Source organism: Gambusia affinis, linkage group LG22, assembly GCF_019740435.1.
Source record: "Gambusia affinis linkage group LG22, SWU_Gaff_1.0, whole genome shotgun sequence".
In the NCBI taxonomy this organism is placed as follows: domain Eukaryota; kingdom Metazoa; phylum Chordata; class Actinopteri; order Cyprinodontiformes; family Poeciliidae; genus Gambusia; species Gambusia affinis.
Window position 1 is genome coordinate 1,593,192 of NC_057889.1, and position 19,443 is coordinate 1,612,634.

Sequence of the window (19,443 nt, forward strand, 5' to 3'; positions counted from 1 at the left end):
TCCCTATAAAGTTGGTACCTGCTGCACAGCTGGAAGACGGTCTCTGGTCGACCCTCGACCTCTGACCTGCTGTGAACCAGCTCCCATACACAGGGGTCCTCTGAACCTGCAGACACCACACCGAGTCATTCAACCGAACATCCCTGCTGACCCAACACACCCGCCTCTGACGGCCCACTGACCTGGGATGTTGGCCGGTCGGACCTGAAGAGCTGAAACTGGGATCAACCAGCGGAACCTGAAGGGGTCCAGATCGGCTGAACGGGAGCTCGTCTGTAGCAGGACACAAAACAACAACAAGTTTTAACTCCGCTGGGATTTGACAGCTAAAACACAGAATGCAGGAGGGCTGACCATTCTCTTCTTCAGCTTGTTCTCACGGTGAACCAGGATGACGGCTCGCTTGAACACTGAGGAGAGCAGCAGCGATGTTAATTACCGCCTTCAAACAGAAACTAAACTGCGATGAGGCGAGTTTGAACCAACCGAACAGCGTGAGATGAGGCTCCTTTCTCAGCCGTCGCAGACACGGCAGAGGGTTCAACCAGACCACCGGCGAGTGGACCAGGAACTCCCCCATCGAGATCTCTGTGACCTGTGGAGAGACGGGATGGTGTCACACCGTCCAGCAGGTCCGATGGCTCCTCCAACCGTTCACCTGGTTGGTTGTTCACCTGTTTGTCAGCGCCGCTCTGCTCGGCTGCCAGCTGGTCAAACACGCAGCCATAATCCTCGTAGATCTTCTGCATCTCATTGATGTGACTCGCTACCTTCTCCATCGCTCGCAGCGCCTCTGAGTGGACAGAGGAGGAAATGCAGGCAGTAAGAAAATGTGACTTTTACCTGTCAGGTGTGTCAATCAAATTTATTAGCATAGCACAATTCAGCAACATCAGCAAACAAAGAAATCCCTGTTTTTATGTCAGGTGTGTGTGTGTGTTACCTGTCGGGTGTGTGTTACCTGTCAGGTGTGTGTGTTACCTGTCGGGTGTGTGTGTTACCTGTCAGGTGTGTGTGTTACCTGTCGGGTGTGTGTGTGTGTTACCTGTCAGGTGTGTGTGCTCGGAGCTCTCAGTGTCAGTCAGAGACACCAGCTCCCTCAGCAGCAGTGGATACTTCAGGACCCTCTGAACAGGTTTGATCAGGTACGACTCCAGAGAAGACGAGTGCTGATTGGTCGGATTCTTTGTCTCCAGGAAGTGCTTGAAGGCTGCGTCTGTTTTCGCTGCATCACAGAAGAGTCTGTTAGGTTTGTCCCGCTCTAATGTTTGATCAGATCAGACAGAAACTAGACAAAGTGACTGTTTGGGGGCGTGATGGTCACCTCTCTCCAGAACTTTCTGGACTTTGATGTGGTTTGCACAGAAGCCGCTGTAGAGCTTGAAGTGGTCGGCGTAATAGAGAAAGGATCCACCCAACGAGAAGAGGAGCATCTGAAGGAAAGAAGAAGATCAGTATAAAAACTGTTTTCTTGAAAAGGAAAGGCTATCTGGGCTATAAAAAAGACTATATTGCATTTTTAGCACCAAATCGTTCTTAGATATTGAGGTTTCAGTCTGCTCAGTTCCAGGTTGACCTGTTTTAGAGTCTCTGTTACTTTAAATCCAGCTAAGCTGCTGCTGCTGGCTATGCCCTCCAACTCTGTTTAAACTCACGTGAAAATGGCTGCAAAAGATGTGAAAATATACAACTGTAAATCTTTGAAAAGCAGACATGAAAAAGAAAGCAGCAAATGGTTTTCTACATGGTAAGTTGTCTCTTCCAGCAGGCATTGTACAGCACATAGAGCGGTAAAACAAGCAGACCAAATGTGCTGGAGAATAGTTTGAGTTGCCAGGTAACGGGTTGGACGTTCCTGAGGTTGCTAGGTAACGAGGTGAAAAACAGTGCCTGTGATTTGTGTCGTTACAATATGGAGGTTTTTGAAACGGCTAATTTTCCAGACACCAAAAAACATTAACTTATTGCCAAAAATGGCTTGGTGGCTTTTTCAGAAACAGTAGGAACCCAAACTGATGTAGAAAGACATGCAAAATATGCACCTGTAAATTAAATACAATTAAGATGGAAACATGAGTTTTTAGAGTAAGATTGTAGACAAATCCTTTTTTTCTGACCTTAAACTGCTCAGGAGTTTCCAAACTGCTGAAGTCCGGACAGGAAGCGATTCTCTCCTCCAGCGTTTGGAGAAAAACTCTCTGGAAGTCCAACATCTCCGGCAGACTGCCGAACAGCGCCTCCATCTGAGGGAGAGACGGCACCTTCAGAACCAGAACCAGAACCTGGAAACTAACAAAAAAACCTCCAATTCCTCCCTTCTCACCTCGTCTTTACTGAGGAACGTCTCGCTCTGCAGCGGCGTCAGGTAGATTTCAAAAAGACAAACCAGATCCTGATGGGAACAAAATTAACAAATTAGAACGAAATTAGGAAAATAATAATTTAAGCTAAATCCTTTAATGACTTTTAAAACCTATAAATTCCCACCTTGACGTAGGACTTCTCCGTGTCGACCAGCTCCTGGATGACTTTCCGTAACCGCTGACAGACGCTCAGGTGGGCGGGGCTTGGCGGATGCAGACTTCCCTCTCTGACGTACGGGTTTCTGGGAACATCAACGTCTGACGTTTTGCTCTCTGGGAAGGTTTGGTACAGGGAGAAAACCTGGTCCGTGTTCTGGGAGGAGAAAGTAGAAGAACAAATAATTTACATGCGTTACTGTCTTGGAGCCACGATTCCAGGTTTACAGCATGTTGGATAAAGAGTTGAGAAAAAAACTGGCGTTCCCGCCCATAGACACGGTTCAAGTAAGAGAAAATCATTAAATGTAATTTTCTGGATGTGAATTATTCACATTTTAATAAGACCAGAAAACATAAAACTGATGGTTCTCTGAGTCATTTGTTTCATCAAGTCAAGTCAAATCTGGAACAAACTTCTAGAAAACTGCAAAACAGCTGAAACACTGAGATCCTTTAAATTTAGTCTAGTCACCTGTTTTAAATTGATTTTGAACCATAATGAAGGTTTTAGTCAATTTAAATATCACTGGCACCATTCTGATTATGTTTTCATGATAAACGGCATGTTTTGTTAGTTTTTCAACTTTCACATAAATGCAATTAGAGGATGTGTTTTCCACAGCGCCACCTTTAGGGCACAGGGCAAATTTGACCACAAACCCCAGAAACCAGAAACCTCCATTAAAACCTGGATGAACGTTTCAGTGATTCAGACACTGAGCAGAGAAGAACGGAAGTAAAACCTTCGAACCGGAGCTGGACTGAAAGCGGCTTCTGCACCTCGTTCATCATCATAATCTGCCCTGTCAGTTTCTATTAAACGGCCGGCGGCTCGGTCGCTCCGCCGAGCTTTTAATAACAACCAAGGACGAGCCGGAGCGTTTTAACTGCCAAGAAGGAGACCTCTCTCCAGGAATCTGTGATCCCGCTCAGGAAACCTCCTCAGAAATGCTCCTAAATCTGGAGTCGAAACAAAACATCTGATCTGCAGGACAAAAGAACCAATTGAAACCCAACTTTGAACATAAACGCTCATTAAAGGCTGAAGTGAAGCTGGAAAAGAAACGATGCCAAACAGCTCAGATCATCACAGAGGATCCAGCAAAACCGTCAATCCTCTGACACTGTTTGTATTCTTACCCACAGGTAATTTATAGTAAACAAACAAAGAAAAGCAATGAAATCAGAGTATTCCATTTCTATGGAGCTAAATTAGAGCCATAAAATGAAACTAAAGAAAATATTTTGAAAGTGAAAAAACACTCCACCAACCTCCAAAGCCACTTTTCTTTAAGCGTTTTTGGAATTGGATACGGTCTGGAAAATGTCCAAACGGACGGAAAGGGCTGCACAAATCTGTTGCCACCGTATTTTATCCATTGAGATTTTAGTCATGTGTTGACATAAGTGGCTTATATCAGTGAAGCATTTAATTTTTCAAAACAAATCACAGAAGCATAAAACACTGAAGATGTTTTAAAAACATTTCTCTTTTCTCCTTGATATATTTTTACTAGCGGTTACCTGTTGATTATGATTCCACCCGTTACCAGCCTGAAATGTGAAAAAAACTTTTAATGTGAAAAATGGCTTTTAACTTCTTTTTCAGTTTCAATTGTTTTTGTTATCAGTTTGTTTAAAAAACAAAACAAAATAAAACATCTTTATGACCCCAATTTAGCTCCATACATGACGTCCTCCCAGATTTTTGCTGTAGCATTTTTTTCTTGCTTCTCTTCCATGAAGTCCAGATGTTTGGAGTCAAGACTAAATTACACACAAATGGGCTTTTCATTTATCTATCAGTTGTCTTCTGGTTTTACAAAATAAGGTGTTGTATGTCAATGCATGCCACACTTTTCAGATTTTTGTTTATTAAATATGCCAAAACCGTTAATCTGAGTATAATTTTTATTTCCCCCACATAGATTTGCTCTACTTTGTGTTGTTTTGTCATAAAATCCCAGTAAGATACATTGAAACTTTTGGTTGTAAAGCAACAAAATGCAATAAAGTTTGACATGTTTAAAGTCCCGTATGTCTGTCACCCTTTTCTGCACCAAATTACATCAAATTTCTCTACATTTTCCAATAACATTAAGTCTTCCATGTGACTGGGAGTTGTGGGCTGAGTGTCAGTGAACCAGTCAGCTCCTCCTGAGTCTTTTTTGGTTTCTGTAGTTTCTGGAGTTCAGTCCGATCTAAGGAGATCAACCAATCAAAGATCGATCGTTTTACCAGCAGAGCGAAACCTTCTGGAGCTCGCCGGCCCAGACAGCAGGTCGCCTCGTCCAGCAGCCCGACCCCCTCGCCGTCCTCCAGGGTGTCTGCGTCCTCCTCCAGCGGCAGCACCCAGCACAGGGCGCCCATGGTGAGGGGTCAGGGGTCGCCGCGGGGATCAACCCAGCTACTCACAAACACCCAGCAGCTCCTGCAGGAGGATTAGTCTGCTGCGACTTTACAAATACTCCTGACGGCGTAAACCCAGATTACTGGGCCGACTGCAGGTCATGTGACTCACACTGGGAGGAAGGGGGCATTGTGGGTAAAAGATCTCCCAGGTGAGTTTAAGAGCGAAGAGTCGGCTTCCTCTCAGGGAGATGCTGAAGTTTGGGGTGACGTAGTTTATGTTTAGATGTTGCAACAGCAAATTGTTTAGTCAGAATCTACAAACTTCTGGAGGTCATCGTGGGAAATTATTGGCTGAATTTGCTTTTCTTCCCAGAAATCTGCGCTTTTATTCAGGAATTATGGACAAGAAAAGCAACATTTTACCTGGAAACTGAACTCTTTGAATTACCTGGTAATTTCCTGCCTCTTAGTCCCACATGATAGTCTGATAGACTCGGTTTGATCAGAGACCAAAGCTGGAACATTTGTTCTGTTTCCAGCTGCTTTGTGTCAAACGAACCAAACTCTGAAAAACCAGTTCCCCTCCTGGCCTGTGGTGGCGCTGCAACAAGAAGGAATCTAAACAAAATCCTCTGAAGAATACTGAGAACAACTTCCTTCTTCAGAAAACGTAAACAAAAATGAGTGGCGTCAGATTTGAGTGATTACAGGATTTGAGATCATGAGTCATGATCTGGGAGGAAGGGGGAATTATGGGTAAAAGATCTCCCAGGTGAGTTTAAGTCATGATCTCAAAACTAGTTCAGTTAAAATCCGTAGAATAAGCCAATTTTTTAACCGATTAATCATCAGAATAATTGCTGGAAGCTGATTCAAATAGTTTACAGATTGAAGCTCACCTGTTCAGGTGATTCCTGAGTGAGCGGCATTGATGGGTCACTACCAGCAGGGGGCGCAGCATCTGTAACACAAACAGGAAGTTCAAAGAGCTGCATTAACTCTCACTTAAAACTAATTAAAAATACATCAAAATAAATTATTCAGCTCTGAAATTGGCACAATAAAAAACAACTAAGGTTTAAAATTAATTAAAATTAATTTAAATTAAATGAATATTGATCAATTAAGTTCACTCTTCTGATAATAAAAATCATCATTCAGGTGATTTGCTTTTTATTTGGTTGTTTTTAAAGGTTCTAACATTCATCCTAACTGCTGGTTCTGTCACTGATTCTTCGTTTTAAACATATGATTTCTCAAAATTTCATCTTTAAACTCTTCTTTCTTCAAATTAAATATTTATTTTGAATATTTGAGCTTTTTCTTTGCCAGTAGATGTCACTGTTTATCTCTGCCAGAGTTCTGATGCGACTGCTGCGTTACCTGAGGTCCAGGTGTGCAGGTCGGACTGTTTGACCCAGAGGTCAGCGGGGTCAGGCCATGTGATGGTGGGTTCCTCCGCGTCAGGCAGCTCGTCTCTCCTCAGCAGCAGGCGGAGGTTCTGGTGTCTGAAGAGAGTCTGGAGGTGATCCAGGTCCAGTCCGGACACGGCCGACCCGTTGACTGCCAGCACCTCGTCTCCGGCCAGCAGGCCTGAAGCCAGGAAAAGATTAAAAATAATCATCACGTTTAAATGCATTCCATTTGTTTTAATTAATATTCAACAAGCTAATCAGATGATCCACATCCTGACATCACAAGATGAATTCATCTAACTTTTTATTTGCAGTGATGAAGTTTTGAAAAATGTGATTTTGTATCAGAGCCACTGCAGATAGAAAAAAGAGAAAATTTATGAAAAAAGACAGAAATTTTCAGATTAATCTCAGACATTTTCTAGAAAAAACTTGGAATTTCAAATGTCATAACTTTTCAACTTTTGAAACTGAGAACATTTCCTAAAGCAAAACATTTAGAAACATTTTAGATTAATCTCAAAAAGGTTTTTTTGACTTCTCAAACTCAGAAATTTATTTACTTTTCTTGAAATTTTTTAAGATTAATCTGAAAATTCTGATTTTTTTGTCCAGATCAGAGGTGATGCTCTGATATAAGATTTTTCTTATACTGATTGATTGATTTAGTGACCTCTGCGATGTTTTCTGTGCAGAAAGTTGTAACTGTCTGCATCCAGTGGTCAGGTGTGAGATTTTTCCGTCATCATTTAAAATGCCATAAAATGAAAATATCTGGTTAACCCCTCGTCAGAGTGTTTGTACACATTTTCAGATGCAAATATTCTGAGCTTAAAGGCTGGACATAGAAATATTTTGTTTTTCCTTACTTATCCAAGCCTGAAAAATAATTTTCTAACTGAAAATAAACTGGGGTCACAAGAGAAAGTAAAGTATTTCTCTGTTTCTTTTTATTATTACATTTAAAGTACCGTTTCAACTGGAATCAACTTGAAAGCTAAGAAATATAGTTGTGCAGATTAAACTCTGCATAGGAGTGGCAGCAGGGTAAAGGGCGCCCTCTGCTGGAGAACCTCAGCATCGTTTTACCTCCTCTGGCCGACAGGCCCAGCGGGTCGACGTCACTGACGAACACGTGACTTTTTCCCGCTCCGTCCACGTGACCCGTCACCGCAAAACCTGCCATTACAACACAAGAGACAAAATAGATAAATATTTTGATTGTTTTTTCATTTTTAAAAAAAACATTTTTATCTTCAACATCTTTTAAACATTTGGATAAATTAAAATTTTTGTACAATTTCAGTGTAAAATTAAACATCTCAAGCTGCGACTTGTACAACGGCGAGTTAGAGCTATTGTAGATAGAAGAAAAGAGAGTACATTTCCAGAAAGTTTTAGATTAATCTCAGAAAGTTTCTAGAAAAAACGAGGAAAATTTGAACTATAAAATTAGAAAATTTTAAAGAGACATTTTTGACAAAAAACTTTTCAAAAGTTTGCTAGGAAACATTCATAAATGTTGAGATCAATCTCAGCAATGTTCTGGAAAAAACTAAGGCATATGGCTTCAAAAGTCATACTTTTTTTGCCTTTCGAAGTCAGAAATTTTCACTTATTTTCTAGAAAATTTCTCATTTTTTAACCATTTACTAGATTTTTCTAATAAAATATTTTAACTTAATGTCAAATTGTCTGAATTGTTTTTGTAGCAAATTCTCAAATTTTGAATTTTAAAGATTTCTAATTTTTTTTTTTCCAGGAAATTTTGTTATAGCAAATTTGAAACTTTTTTAAGCACAGAAATTTCCAAGATTAATTTACTTAATTTCTTTTCGATTTTCTTCATCATACATTTCAATGGTTTCATTCAGAAACATGATCTTTTTCATACAATACAAACACACTCAGGAAATGTGTGCAGTGTTTTTCTCACCAAAGTCCTGGTTTGTGTTTGGTCGACAGACGTTCAGGCTGAAGACTCCAGCAGCTGAAGGAAGACGCTCCTCGCTCAGCTGGAGTGCAAATCAGTCGACGGTTAATGATCTCGGCATAATCATTATTATTTTAACTGAAAAATCCTTAAAATCATCAGATAAAAAGGTGGTGATTTTCTTTTTATATTCTTTCTTTTTTTCTTTTTGGCCAAAAGTGATTTTCAAATGACTTTGGCCATTATTTTAGGAAGATGATGAAATAGGAAATAGAAAAACAAAAAGGCACATTTTCAAACCGGACGCCAAACCCACCTGCAGTTCTGCCACATGTCCTGCAGAGGGCAGCACCTCGCTTTGTTTGGACACGCAGGTCACAGTCTGAAGGCCAAAACAGACACAAAATGTAACGTTAATGCTTATTCTGCATGTTTATTACGATCTAGTCAATTAAATGAACAGAAATTAAAATAAATTAAAAAAATCCACCATTTTTGGTAAAAGTGATAAAATGAGCAAAAGAAATGGGGGAGGAAGAGAAAGAAAGGAGCAGAAGGAATATGAAAAGGCCAACATGATGTGGGGGCTTAAAGAGAGGTGGAGGTCATGTGGAGAAACAGGAGGAGGGGGGAGTCATCTCAAACACTGACAAACACTCAGGGACAAAGGAATTCTGGGAAAATAAAAGGCTCTGCAAGTTTTTAATCCTCCAACACCTCCTGTGTGTCCACAGACCAGCAGGCTGCTCTCAGGCAGCTGCACAGCTCCACAAACATTAGCTTTCCAGACCAGCCCTCCCTTTGTCTGTCTCCATTTACTAAACTCTGTATCCACAAAGGAGATGTTGAAGACAGCTGATCTGGTTTTCCCCAGAAACCTTCAGAAGAACCTCAATGTGATTGAGAGTTAAAGAAAACTGTTGTACTCTGATGTGACGTGCAAGAAAACAAATCAGGCTGAAAAATTGAAATCACAGTGGAAATAATACAATAGGAGGTGTTAGGGTAACGATGTGCACATGCTCTGTAGGAGTCAAAGAGAAGTTAATGAGTTTATGCAGCTGGGTTTCTTAAATAGAAAATACTTTTAACAGTGGGAATAATAAACTGAACATGACTGTAATTTTTGTATTTTATTTTACTTCCACTTAGTGCTCATATATGCACCAGACTTCACTTCAACCGAACCCAGGCCGAGGTTTGGACCAGAGTTTGCTTTTTTGGTTGATTACGTGTTCACACCTCTGCAAACAAACTGGACTTTCCAGGCAAACGGACTGGAGTTTGTTTGATTTCAAAGCTGTGTCACATTTATCACTGACACATAATGGCTGAAATGAGCTCCGTTTAATATCCATAAAAACAATTAACTATAAACACTTTGACCAAAGTGGAGATTTGATAAATGTCCATATTTGAGTTTGTGCTTGTTCATGGTAAAGATTTATATTAATAGCTTTGAAATGATTTTGTTTTATGGACTTTATGTTCTAATAAAAAGTAGTTCAACCTGTTTATCTGTCCAGACAAATGAACAACCTGGTGCCATGTTTAATTCTTAACAGGAAGTTGGTTGTTTTGAAGCAATCTGATTGGCTGACAGGTTTAGCTGTGTGCTACACTGCCCCCTGTTGGTTTGGGATGTTTAAAACGACGCCCAGTGACGTATTTCTGACGGTTTATGTAGATGAAAACTTGTTTGAAGATGATTCCTTGAGCATGATATAACTTTTTAATACAGTGGTGAAGGTATTTGTTTTACAAAGATCCAGGTACGTGTCGACACGGCCAACAGCTAGTTAGGATTCGCCAACAGGACAACCTCTCCCCTGCCCCTAATAAACCAAAACAAAATAAACCAGTTCTGAAATGGTTTTCCCAAGCTCAACCCAATGAAGAGTTACAGGTTTATAGACTATAAATGTTTGGCTCCAGTTGGTCATTTTGAGGAGCTGATATTATGTTTTATGGTTAAGACGGTGGAAATCTTACTTCTGACCAGCAGACAGCAGGAACGGACTGAGCAGATGGTGCCGAGACGTGACGATGGAGAACCTGGAACAGAAAAACACAGAGAAAGCCCAACTCAGCACAAACTCAGCTCAGACCTCCAGAGTCTGTAATTAAACTGGATTTAAAATGGTTGAATTAAAGCAGAAGGGTGAAACATGAGGGTCTGAGCGAAACTACAGGTTTCAGAATCAATCAGGCAACAAAGAGAACATACCGTCATCATAAATATTAGTTTTACTCAAGTGAAACCAAACCGTAGAGCCCGGTTCTGCTGGAAAACTCTGATGTTTATGAAAAAACAAAAACTAAGCTCTCATCCAGCATTTATCCAGAAATATTTTTTTATTCTGTAGACTGACTGAGTTAAAGGGGCCCTGGTTTGTAAAATTCATTATTTGCATGTTTTTGTTCGTCCATTTGGTCTCTACAGCTTCTAAAAACAACCCTAGAGCTTAAAAACAAAACAAACCTTAAAAACCATCCAGCTGTTTTTTGGCAGTAAGTTATTTTTTTGGTATCTGGTAACTGAGCCATTTAAAAAACTTCCCACTTGTTGAGTCGCACTTCATTGTAACCTAGCAACCCACGCCGTTACCTAGCGACCCAAGTTGAGCTCCAGCATGTTTAGTCAGCTGGTTTTACCGCTGTATGCTCTGGACAATGGCTGCTAGAAAAGACAACTTACCATCCAGAAACCACTTGGTGCCTTTTTGTTGGTTGTGCAGGAGGCACTACTTCTGCTTTTCAAAGATGCATGATTGTGTAACTGCGGATTTGTTTGCAGCCATTTTCCAGCAGCAGCTTATTTGGATTTAAAGTGACAAGAGTCCCTAAAACAGTTCATTCTGAACTGATCAGACTGAAATGTCATTATCCAAGAATGATTCTGAGCAAAAATATGTAACATGTTTGTGAAGACCTATTCGATCCTGATCTGTTCCTGTTCCTAACCCAACCGGCTGCTGTTCTCCAGCAGCCTGGTGAGGGCGCTGTGCTCCAGGAAGTGAGTCAGACCAGATGTTTATCTCCTGCAGCTGTGATTGGCTCCACATGTTCCTCAGATCTGTAAACCGGGAAACTCCAGCCGCTCAGTCTGACCTGAGAAACCGGCTGTTTGTCCTTCTGCAGAACAAACAGCCTGCAGCTGCTTGTTTCTCCATGCAGCTACAGGGTTCCTACTGGGGAGCAGCAGGTGTCAACATCATAGTTTAATTTCCTGTCATATTTTGTCTAATTCAATTGTTTTTAGTTATTAGATTCTGTTTTCTAGTTTTTATCAGCTATTAGTACAATATTGTTGAGTTTTAGTTTAGTTTTTATTAGTTATAGTTTTTTTATAGTTTGATTCATTTTTAGTTGAGGCATTTATTTATTTTATTGTATTGTGATTATGTATATATTGATTAGGTAATGAATGCTCAACAGAAGATGTTCAAAACTTCTCTTAATAGAGAAAAACTATTAGAAAAACTCTAAACTGCTCAGAAAAGCAAATCTGGAAACATAATTTCCAATGTTTTAAAAAATACTTCTAAAAGTAATGTTTTTCATAATACTCAAGTAAATGTAACTAGTTCTGGCCGTAAACATTAATTCCCATCAGGAATGTCAGATCTCTGCCATCAGCTCCGGTAAACGTCCGGATCAGGAGGAGTGTAAACGCCTGAATACGAGCCAGAACAAACCGGGAGAAGATTTATCCGCTGGAATCTGAATCCCAGACTCCCAGGACTAAAAATAGCCCAGTGTTTACGAGGAGCGATGGGAGCCCCGGCTGTACGGGGGAGCGCCGGGATTTCAGGATGTTGTGACCTTTTAAGGGAAACAGAGCGGCGCCGAGTCTGCGGCCGTTACCTGGTGGTCCGAGAGTTTCCCGTCCTGGATGGGTTTGGGTAGAACCTTCAGGGAGGACGGCAGGCCTCTCCTCCGGCCTCCCGACACAGACCTGCAGCGCCGCCGCAGCGTCCCGTCCTCACGACTGCACACCTGCAGGTCCAAACACACAGAACACCTGAACAGGTTACACACACACACAGAGGAAACACCTGAACTGGTTACACACACACACACACACACACACACACACACACACACAGAGGAAACACCTGAACAGGTTCACACACACCTGGAGGATTAAACCCAAACTGTTCCAGACTCCTAAATACAGGATTTATAGACACTTAATGTGATTTTACAAAACATGAATTGAAACATCTGGAAAGAAGGAAAGAAAGGGAGGACAAGAAGAAAAAATTAAAAAGAAGGAAAGGAAAGAAAGAAAAATTGAGAGAAAGGAAAGTGAAGAAAATGAAAGAAAGGAATAAAAGGAGGGAAAAGAAGAAAGGCAAGGAAAGAAAGAAATGAAGAGAGGAAGGAAAAAAGAAAGGGTGAGAAGAAAGTGAAGAAGAAAGAAAATGAGAAAGGAAGGAAAGGAATGTAGAGAGGAAGGAAAGAAGAAAGGAGAAAAGTAAGATGGTAGGAAGGAGGAAGTAAGGAAAGGATGTAGGACACAAAAAGAAAGCATAGGAAGAATGAAGGAAGGAGAGATGAGGATGGGAAGGAGGACACAAAACAGGAATGGGAGGATCAGAGGAATGGAGGAAAGAAGGCTGGAGGACAGGAGAAGGAAATGTAGGAAGGACACTTTGAAGGATGGCAGGAAGGACACAAAAAGGGAATGAAGCAAGGAAGGAAAGAAGGAAGGAAGGACAAGTCAGTTTTTATGACAGTAGAGGAATGAAGGAGTACTTCCTTCCAGGCTTTTCAGAATAAAAGTCGTGTGTTAGCAGCTTCCTACCAGAGCGTGGAAGGAGGAGGCGGAGAAGACTCCCAGTCTTCCCAGTGAGGCTTTGGAGGGGCGGCTGGCCACGGCCAGGAGGCTCTTTGGGTTGGGCAGCTCGGAGCCCTGCAGGCTGGACTGGTAACACCGGAACCGGAACAGGTCCAGGTTCAGCTTCTCCAGGTTCTGCTCCCACTGCTGGATCTGAGGACCATCACAGGTCCGGTTAAAGTTCTGCTTGGTTCCGATCAGCAGCTCTGGGATCAGATTTACCCCACAGTGAAACTTTCCACTTTCGTTCTGATTGAGTTTTTTTTATACATTTACATCAATAATGTTAAACCTGCAACTTTCTAAAGTAGAAAGGAGGAAATTTGTGACGTTATATTTCAGTTTGTGTTGCTGAAAAGTACAAAAAATGATAATTACCCAAATTATTATTTTCTTAACAGTTAATTTCTATTAATTAATTACAGTAATTACAATTACTTTTAATTTTTTACGTACAAAGGTTCCTGCACAGAACTTTGTATTCATGTGTTTCTGGTACAGCCACAAGTCTGACGCACAAGTGACATCATACAAGCTTACAACTAGACTAAATATGTGAACATTACTTTTTAATTAAATAGTACCAGCTCTGCTCATTAAATACATCATTTTTATTGAATATATGCACCTACTGACTCTTTTACCAAACAGTACACACATTTTCAGTTTTTTAACAGAAGAATTATGTAAAAAATTAAGTAAAAACTAAGAACTAAACCAACCAACACCCCTTCACATTTCGGATCTCTGAACTCTAAAACATTTTAATCGATTTTCCTCCAGTCCTCTGGAAAAAGGAGGGAATCACCATAGCAACCAGCGATTAGCTACTTTTTGTGTCTGTTGGACTTTCAAAATAAAACCATCCCTCCAGCTGTATCAAAGCTTATGTTACAAAACACAAAGCTTCGCTAGCAGCTGCAGCCGTCCAACACATCTGGACGAGGCGTTGACTCAGCGCTGAGACATTTTCCTGCTGTTATATAATCCGTCCTGAAGTTTCTCCTCTGACTCAGAGCAGGACGTCTGCTGCTGCGTTTCTGCAGCTTTAGGAAGGAAAACCCTGTTGGATCAGAGCGGCCCGGTTCCTGACCTGGCTCTCCACCGCCCGCCGGCTCTTCTGGTCCTTGATGATGGACAGCTGCAGCTCGGCCATCTTCTTCATCTTCCCGTCCATGTCGATCTTGTGCAGCAGCGAGCGGCTCTGGCAGCGCAGCAGCCGCAGCGTGTCCTCCTTCCCCTGACGCCTGGCCAGCAGGGCGGCGCTGGCCGAGTGGATGGCAGTCACCCAGTTCTCCAGGTCCGTCTGGTTAGTGGCCTGACAGGAAACAGAGTTAGCATTAGCATTAGCATTAGCACAGGTCTAACGTCAAACACTGCTAATGTGAACCAACTTAAAACTTCACTTAAAAAAAACTTAAAAAACAGACGAGACGAGATGAACGGTTGAAAGTCAACAGAAGAAAAAGCAAGAAAAGATGGCGGAAGATGAGATAAAGCAAGAAGATCCAATGAAGGAAGACGAGACAGAAAGAGAAGAGATGAGACAAAGTCCAATGAAATGAGAATGAGACGAGATAAGAAGTGACAACAGGAGGTCTGAGAGAGAACAATACAGCAAGATAAGGCAGAACGAGACAAGATGAGACTTTTACTGATGAGTAACTTCAGAGCAGAGTTATTGCTTCAAATGCTTCATTTCAGCATTTTCTTGCTCCTCACTGAAGTCATAAAGATTCAGTCTGCTGCAGTAATTAGCAGCGTTTTGTGTCTCCCATTAGACACTTTCACTGTCCCCCATCCTCTGCTGCCTCCTCCTCCTCACTGTGATTTGTGTCTGTAAACTCTCCGCTGCTCAGTTACTCTGGGAATAAAGAAAAGCTCCCTGAGCTCGTAAAGCTAAAAGTGGGACAATTAGGGCGACCCGAGTGGTTTCAAATAAATCTGAGGTCAACAGCGGTTCTGCAGAGGAAGGTCGCTGCGTCCGACAGAAACACAAATTTACAGGCTGGTTTCTGCTCCTGTGTGGCGTTTAAGGTAACAGTCAGAGTGTGGGACGTTTGAGACGTTCTCTCACCTGGAACATGTAGACGTCTCCGTGCGAGTTGCTCAGACAGAAGACGTGCTCCCTGCGCGGATGCTCCGGGACGGCCTGGACGACGCTGTCGTCCGCTAGCAGAGCGTAGTGAGGAGAAAGGTCCTGCTCGGCGCCGCTGCTCCGCCCGAACGTCGCATAGAACAGCAGACTGCAGCCTGAAACCATCAATTAAAGATCGATTTTAATGCAACTCATTCTGACTGCAGACGACCTTCAACATTCCACACAAAATCAAAAAGGAAACTAAATCTGAAATATTTCACTTTTTACGATCTCCACCCCTTTTTGTCTCTTTCATCCCTCTATTCTCTTCTTGACCTCTCTTCTTCCTCCTACTCCTCTTCATTTCTATTTAGTCTCCTCTTCATCCCACTCATCCTCATTCTCCCTCTTTCTATAACTTATCCCTTTCATCCCCCTATAATCCTCTTCCTGACCCATTTTCACCCCAGCCATCATCTTCATCCTTCTTTGCAATCTCCTCTTCCTCCCACTCGTCCTCCTCATGTATTATTCAACCATTTCAGAGTTGATCTACTTTAGAGGAACTTCTCTGTTAGCGCCTCGGTCTCAGACTGATGAATGAATCACCTTTCAGTGTGACCCAGTAGCGCCTCCACTTCCGGCGGGCGACAAGCTCCAACTTCCTGTCCTTGCTGACGGTGATGAGCGGTTTAAAGTAGAGCCACCCCGCGCGCCGCACGGCGCCCTGATCCGCCTCCAGCAGCCCGTCCAGGTCTCCTCCTCCCGCCTCCTCCTCCATCTCCTCCTCTGCGTCGTCGTCGTCCTCCAACGGCTCGGTCCGGTCGGCCGCGCCGCCGCAGCCCGTCTCCAGCTCCCGCATGAAGCTCCTGTACACGTTCTGCCGCTGAGCGTCGCTGCTCTGGTTCTGATCCAGGCTCCTGGGGAAGTCCCAGTCGGCCGGAAGGAACTGGTTCTGGCTCGACTGGAGGAGAGGGTTGGAAGGCCAGGGAGCGCCGGCATTCAGGCTGTTGATGAAGACGCCGGAGGAGTCGCTGCTGTGCGGCTCCTGCAGGGAAACCAGACAGAAGTTTTGACTTTTCAGCTGGACTTTAAAAAGGGCTTTCTGGGGCAGTAGCCCAGGGCATCAAGTTTTGGGGGCGGTCCAAAGATTTTGAATATTTTTGTAATGAATGCATCTTTATTTTATACATTATTTGGGGGCATCAAAATAACACATTTAGCTGGAGGTGGACAGTAATTAGTTACATTTATTTTTTACAAAACATATTTACTTTAGGAGCAGTTTTACTACGCTGTACATTTTACTCTTACTTGACTAACATTTCTGGATATCAGACCCACTTAAAGTAAATTCACTGAATGAAAAGAACAAAAAATCATCAGGAAAACAATGGAAACTTCTTACAAACTATTTTAAAGTAGTTCTTCTCACACCTGAGTTCAATTTCAAGTAGGAATTTCAATTAGATTTTTTTCTGGTTTAAATTTGTTATGTTTGTCTCCCTTGTTTTTCTCTGTTGTCATTATGGTTAATTATTGATTGATTGATTGTTCATCAGGCGCCTGATGAAGGACTGTGGTAAAATGACCTGTCTGCATCTTTCTCTGCTTTCTGGGGTTTATTTGCAGGAGCTGTTTGGGTTTTATGAGCTGCTTTTACAGACCACACTTTTCCTCTTCATTACAGCTAAATGGGTGTGAAAACACTCCAGAGTCGGCATAGAAAAACAATCTTTAGGAAACATTTAAGGCGACTCCACCCACCGTTTGGACGACATTCAGGGAGAAAAATTCTAGAAATATGTTGATTTGTCGGTTTTGATGAACAATGATGTGGATTGTTTTGGTTCCTGTTTAGCATTTGGACACAGAACATCAGGACTTTAAGTTTAGAATCAACTTTAATCACAAAGGAATTTGACTTTGGTTCCACTTTGATCTCTATTAATTCATTTTAAATATGAATATAGAAAAAAGGAAAATAAAAATAAAGGATTATTTGGTATTTAAAAAGTGCTTTAAATATGCTTTTGAAATGAAACACTAACCAACATTTTGATGTGTAATGACGGCCCTTGGCAAAATGGACTTCAGCTGGTGATGACTTTGTATTTTTGTGATGTAAAACACTTTGAGCAACTTTGTCTCTGAACACAAGTAAACTTGATTTTTTACCTAAAACAAGATCTAAAAGTTTGCCAAAGTTTTACTTCATTAGACTTTCTGACACAGTTGGATATAATGTCCAGAAAAAAAAAGTTTTAACCAAATTTAACTCCTAAAATATCACATTGCACTATGTAGATTAATGTAAAACTAACTTACAGGTTTCAGGAAAGCAAACAGTAGGAACTTGTTTCAAGTCATTAATTCATTAATACTGATGAATTAAAATTAAAACCAGTGGAACTGATTCAATCATCAATATTGGCTAAAACGTTATTTGTAAGTTAGTTTTTGTCTTAATTCAAGTGTACTAAGATGCATGGACTAGACCAAAATGCTTGGTAATATTTTGGTGTTTTTGCAGTGTAGGTGCAGGTTTTCCAGGTTCTCACCTGGATCCGCCTCTTCTTGCGGCTCAAACTTCCCGTCCAGTCGCTCAGCTGTCGGATCCGACTCTTCAGGAAGTCTTTCCGGTTGTTCCCGGAGAAGGCGGCGCCCACAGGCTCGGCTTTACGATTGGGCAGCGTGTGAGAGAAGTACCGCGGCTCGAAGCCTCCAACGGACGGCGCCTCCTCCTGGATGACGTTGTCCACGGCTGGCAGCAGCTGCTGCTGCAGGAAAGAGTCCGCTGACGTTGGAAAGGCTGGAAGCGCGTTGTGTGTGCTGTGGAAGTCTGACGGTGACGTCAGGTTGAGGTCGTGGAGGTCAGGCTGAAGGATGACAGAGTCCCCGATGCCGCTGTCCTCAGTGCGGCCAGAGGAGCAGCTGTTGTGGCCTTTGGCGCCCTCTGCAGGAGGGAACAGGAGGGCGGAGCTAAACCCAGGTGAGACGTCCTCCACCTGAGTGGAAGAGCAGGTGTTGTAGCCGCTGCTGGTGTCGACGCTCTGCCCGCAGACAAACACGCTGTCGGTGAGCTCGCCGGCGGCGCCCCACGGCGAGTCGTACCAGGATCCCTCTGAGCTCAGCGAGCTGCCCTTGCTGGTGCGGTGGGACGACTCCGGGAGGAGGTTGGCGGGTGGCGGGCCCTGCGGCTCAACAGGAACCACCCTGGCGTTGGTAAACTCCACCCTCATGCTGCCATCTTTGCTGAGCAGAACCTTGGGACTGCCGCCACACTGCAGGGACGCCTGATCACCGTTAGGCCCCTGGAATCCAAACGGACTCCTGCGGCCGTCCTGCATCCGGTCGCCTTGGTTGAACCTCTGAGGGGATCCCACGCTCTGTTTGGCGCCCCCTCTGGGCGTGGACTCGTACTGCCAGGAGGCATGCTGGCCCCAGTGGCCCTGGCCCCGGGGGCCCTGGCTCCGGCCCTGGCTGCTCCGCCACCAGCTACGGGCCGACGTTACCTCTTCCTTCTTGGTGGAGGACCTGAGGGAGCCGCAGGGTTTGACCGGAGAGCTGAAGCTGCTGTGACTGTCTGTGTTTCCCATGGCAACCTGGAAAATGACATCATCAACATGAGACATTGAGAAGTCAGTGATAGTGGGAACTCTGAGCTGGGATGGACGTCAGACTTCTAGTTGAAAAGCTGGAATGTCAACATGGCGACGCCCATAAACATGTTTTCAAACATTGTTTCGTAAGAGTTGTGTTCACCATAAGCAACGTTTTACTTTTCCTGTTGCAGGCGCTGCGTGTAACATTGACTTTAAACACACTCTTACATGTGTGTTTTGTGAAATAAACGTTTCCACCACGTCTTACTGCTGTAGATGTGAGGAGCGGCCATTTTGGCACACAAAGTTGGCCTCACAAGTCAGAACTGGTAGTGACTGGTAGTCAGAGTTGCTCCCAGTTTCCCAGTGGGAAATCAGACTTCAGAGGGTGTTCCAGTGGTTTTTCTCAACTGGGAAACTATCATTTCCAATTTCAGAGTACAACTAAAATGCAACACAAGGCCCAGGCTCTTGTGTTGCAAAGAGATTCATAAACGCTGCTGCACTGCAAAAATACAAAATCTGTCTTGTTCAACTGTTTCAGCACATTTAAAAAAAGACTAAACGGAACTGCAGGTAACTTTTCAGCAAGATTTAAGATTCTTTTAGATCAATTGTTCCATAATATTGGTGAAAAATGAGTGGCAGTTTATTTTACTTGTAACGTCTTTTTTTCACATTATGCAGAATTTC

The 19,443-nt window shown here is 42.8% G+C and overlaps 1 protein-coding gene across 1 annotated transcript in view; it reads right to left on the reverse strand.

Annotated features, from left to right (window-relative positions):
- Positions 1-19,051, reverse strand: part of LOC122825661 (rho guanine nucleotide exchange factor TIAM2-like) — a 45,712-nt gene extending 26,661 nt beyond the window's left edge. The window contains exons 1-22 of the mRNA XM_044107162.1: positions 17,707-19,051; positions 15,755-16,193; positions 15,143-15,318; positions 14,159-14,383; positions 13,033-13,218; positions 12,090-12,221; positions 10,215-10,277; positions 8,539-8,604; positions 8,226-8,304; positions 7,379-7,468; positions 6,258-6,467; positions 5,774-5,835; positions 2,488-2,676; positions 2,324-2,392; positions 2,118-2,243; positions 1,325-1,433; positions 1,046-1,225; positions 675-793; positions 487-595; positions 355-410; positions 183-273; positions 19-106 (exon numbers count right to left, since the gene is read on the reverse strand). Of these exons, the coding sequence (XP_043963097.1) occupies positions 19-106; positions 183-273; positions 355-410; positions 487-595; positions 675-793; positions 1,046-1,225; positions 1,325-1,433; positions 2,118-2,243; positions 2,324-2,392; positions 2,488-2,676; positions 5,774-5,835; positions 6,258-6,467; positions 7,379-7,468; positions 8,226-8,304; positions 8,539-8,604; positions 10,215-10,277; positions 12,090-12,221; positions 13,033-13,218; positions 14,159-14,383; positions 15,143-15,318; positions 15,755-16,193; positions 17,707-18,780 (3,938 nt within the window). The 5' untranslated portion in view covers positions 18,781-19,051. The remainder of the gene's footprint in view (positions 1-18; positions 107-182; positions 274-354; positions 411-486; positions 596-674; positions 794-1,045; positions 1,226-1,324; positions 1,434-2,117; positions 2,244-2,323; positions 2,393-2,487; positions 2,677-5,773; positions 5,836-6,257; positions 6,468-7,378; positions 7,469-8,225; positions 8,305-8,538; positions 8,605-10,214; positions 10,278-12,089; positions 12,222-13,032; positions 13,219-14,158; positions 14,384-15,142; positions 15,319-15,754; positions 16,194-17,706) is intronic.
- Positions 19,052-19,443: the final 392 nt, after the last annotated feature.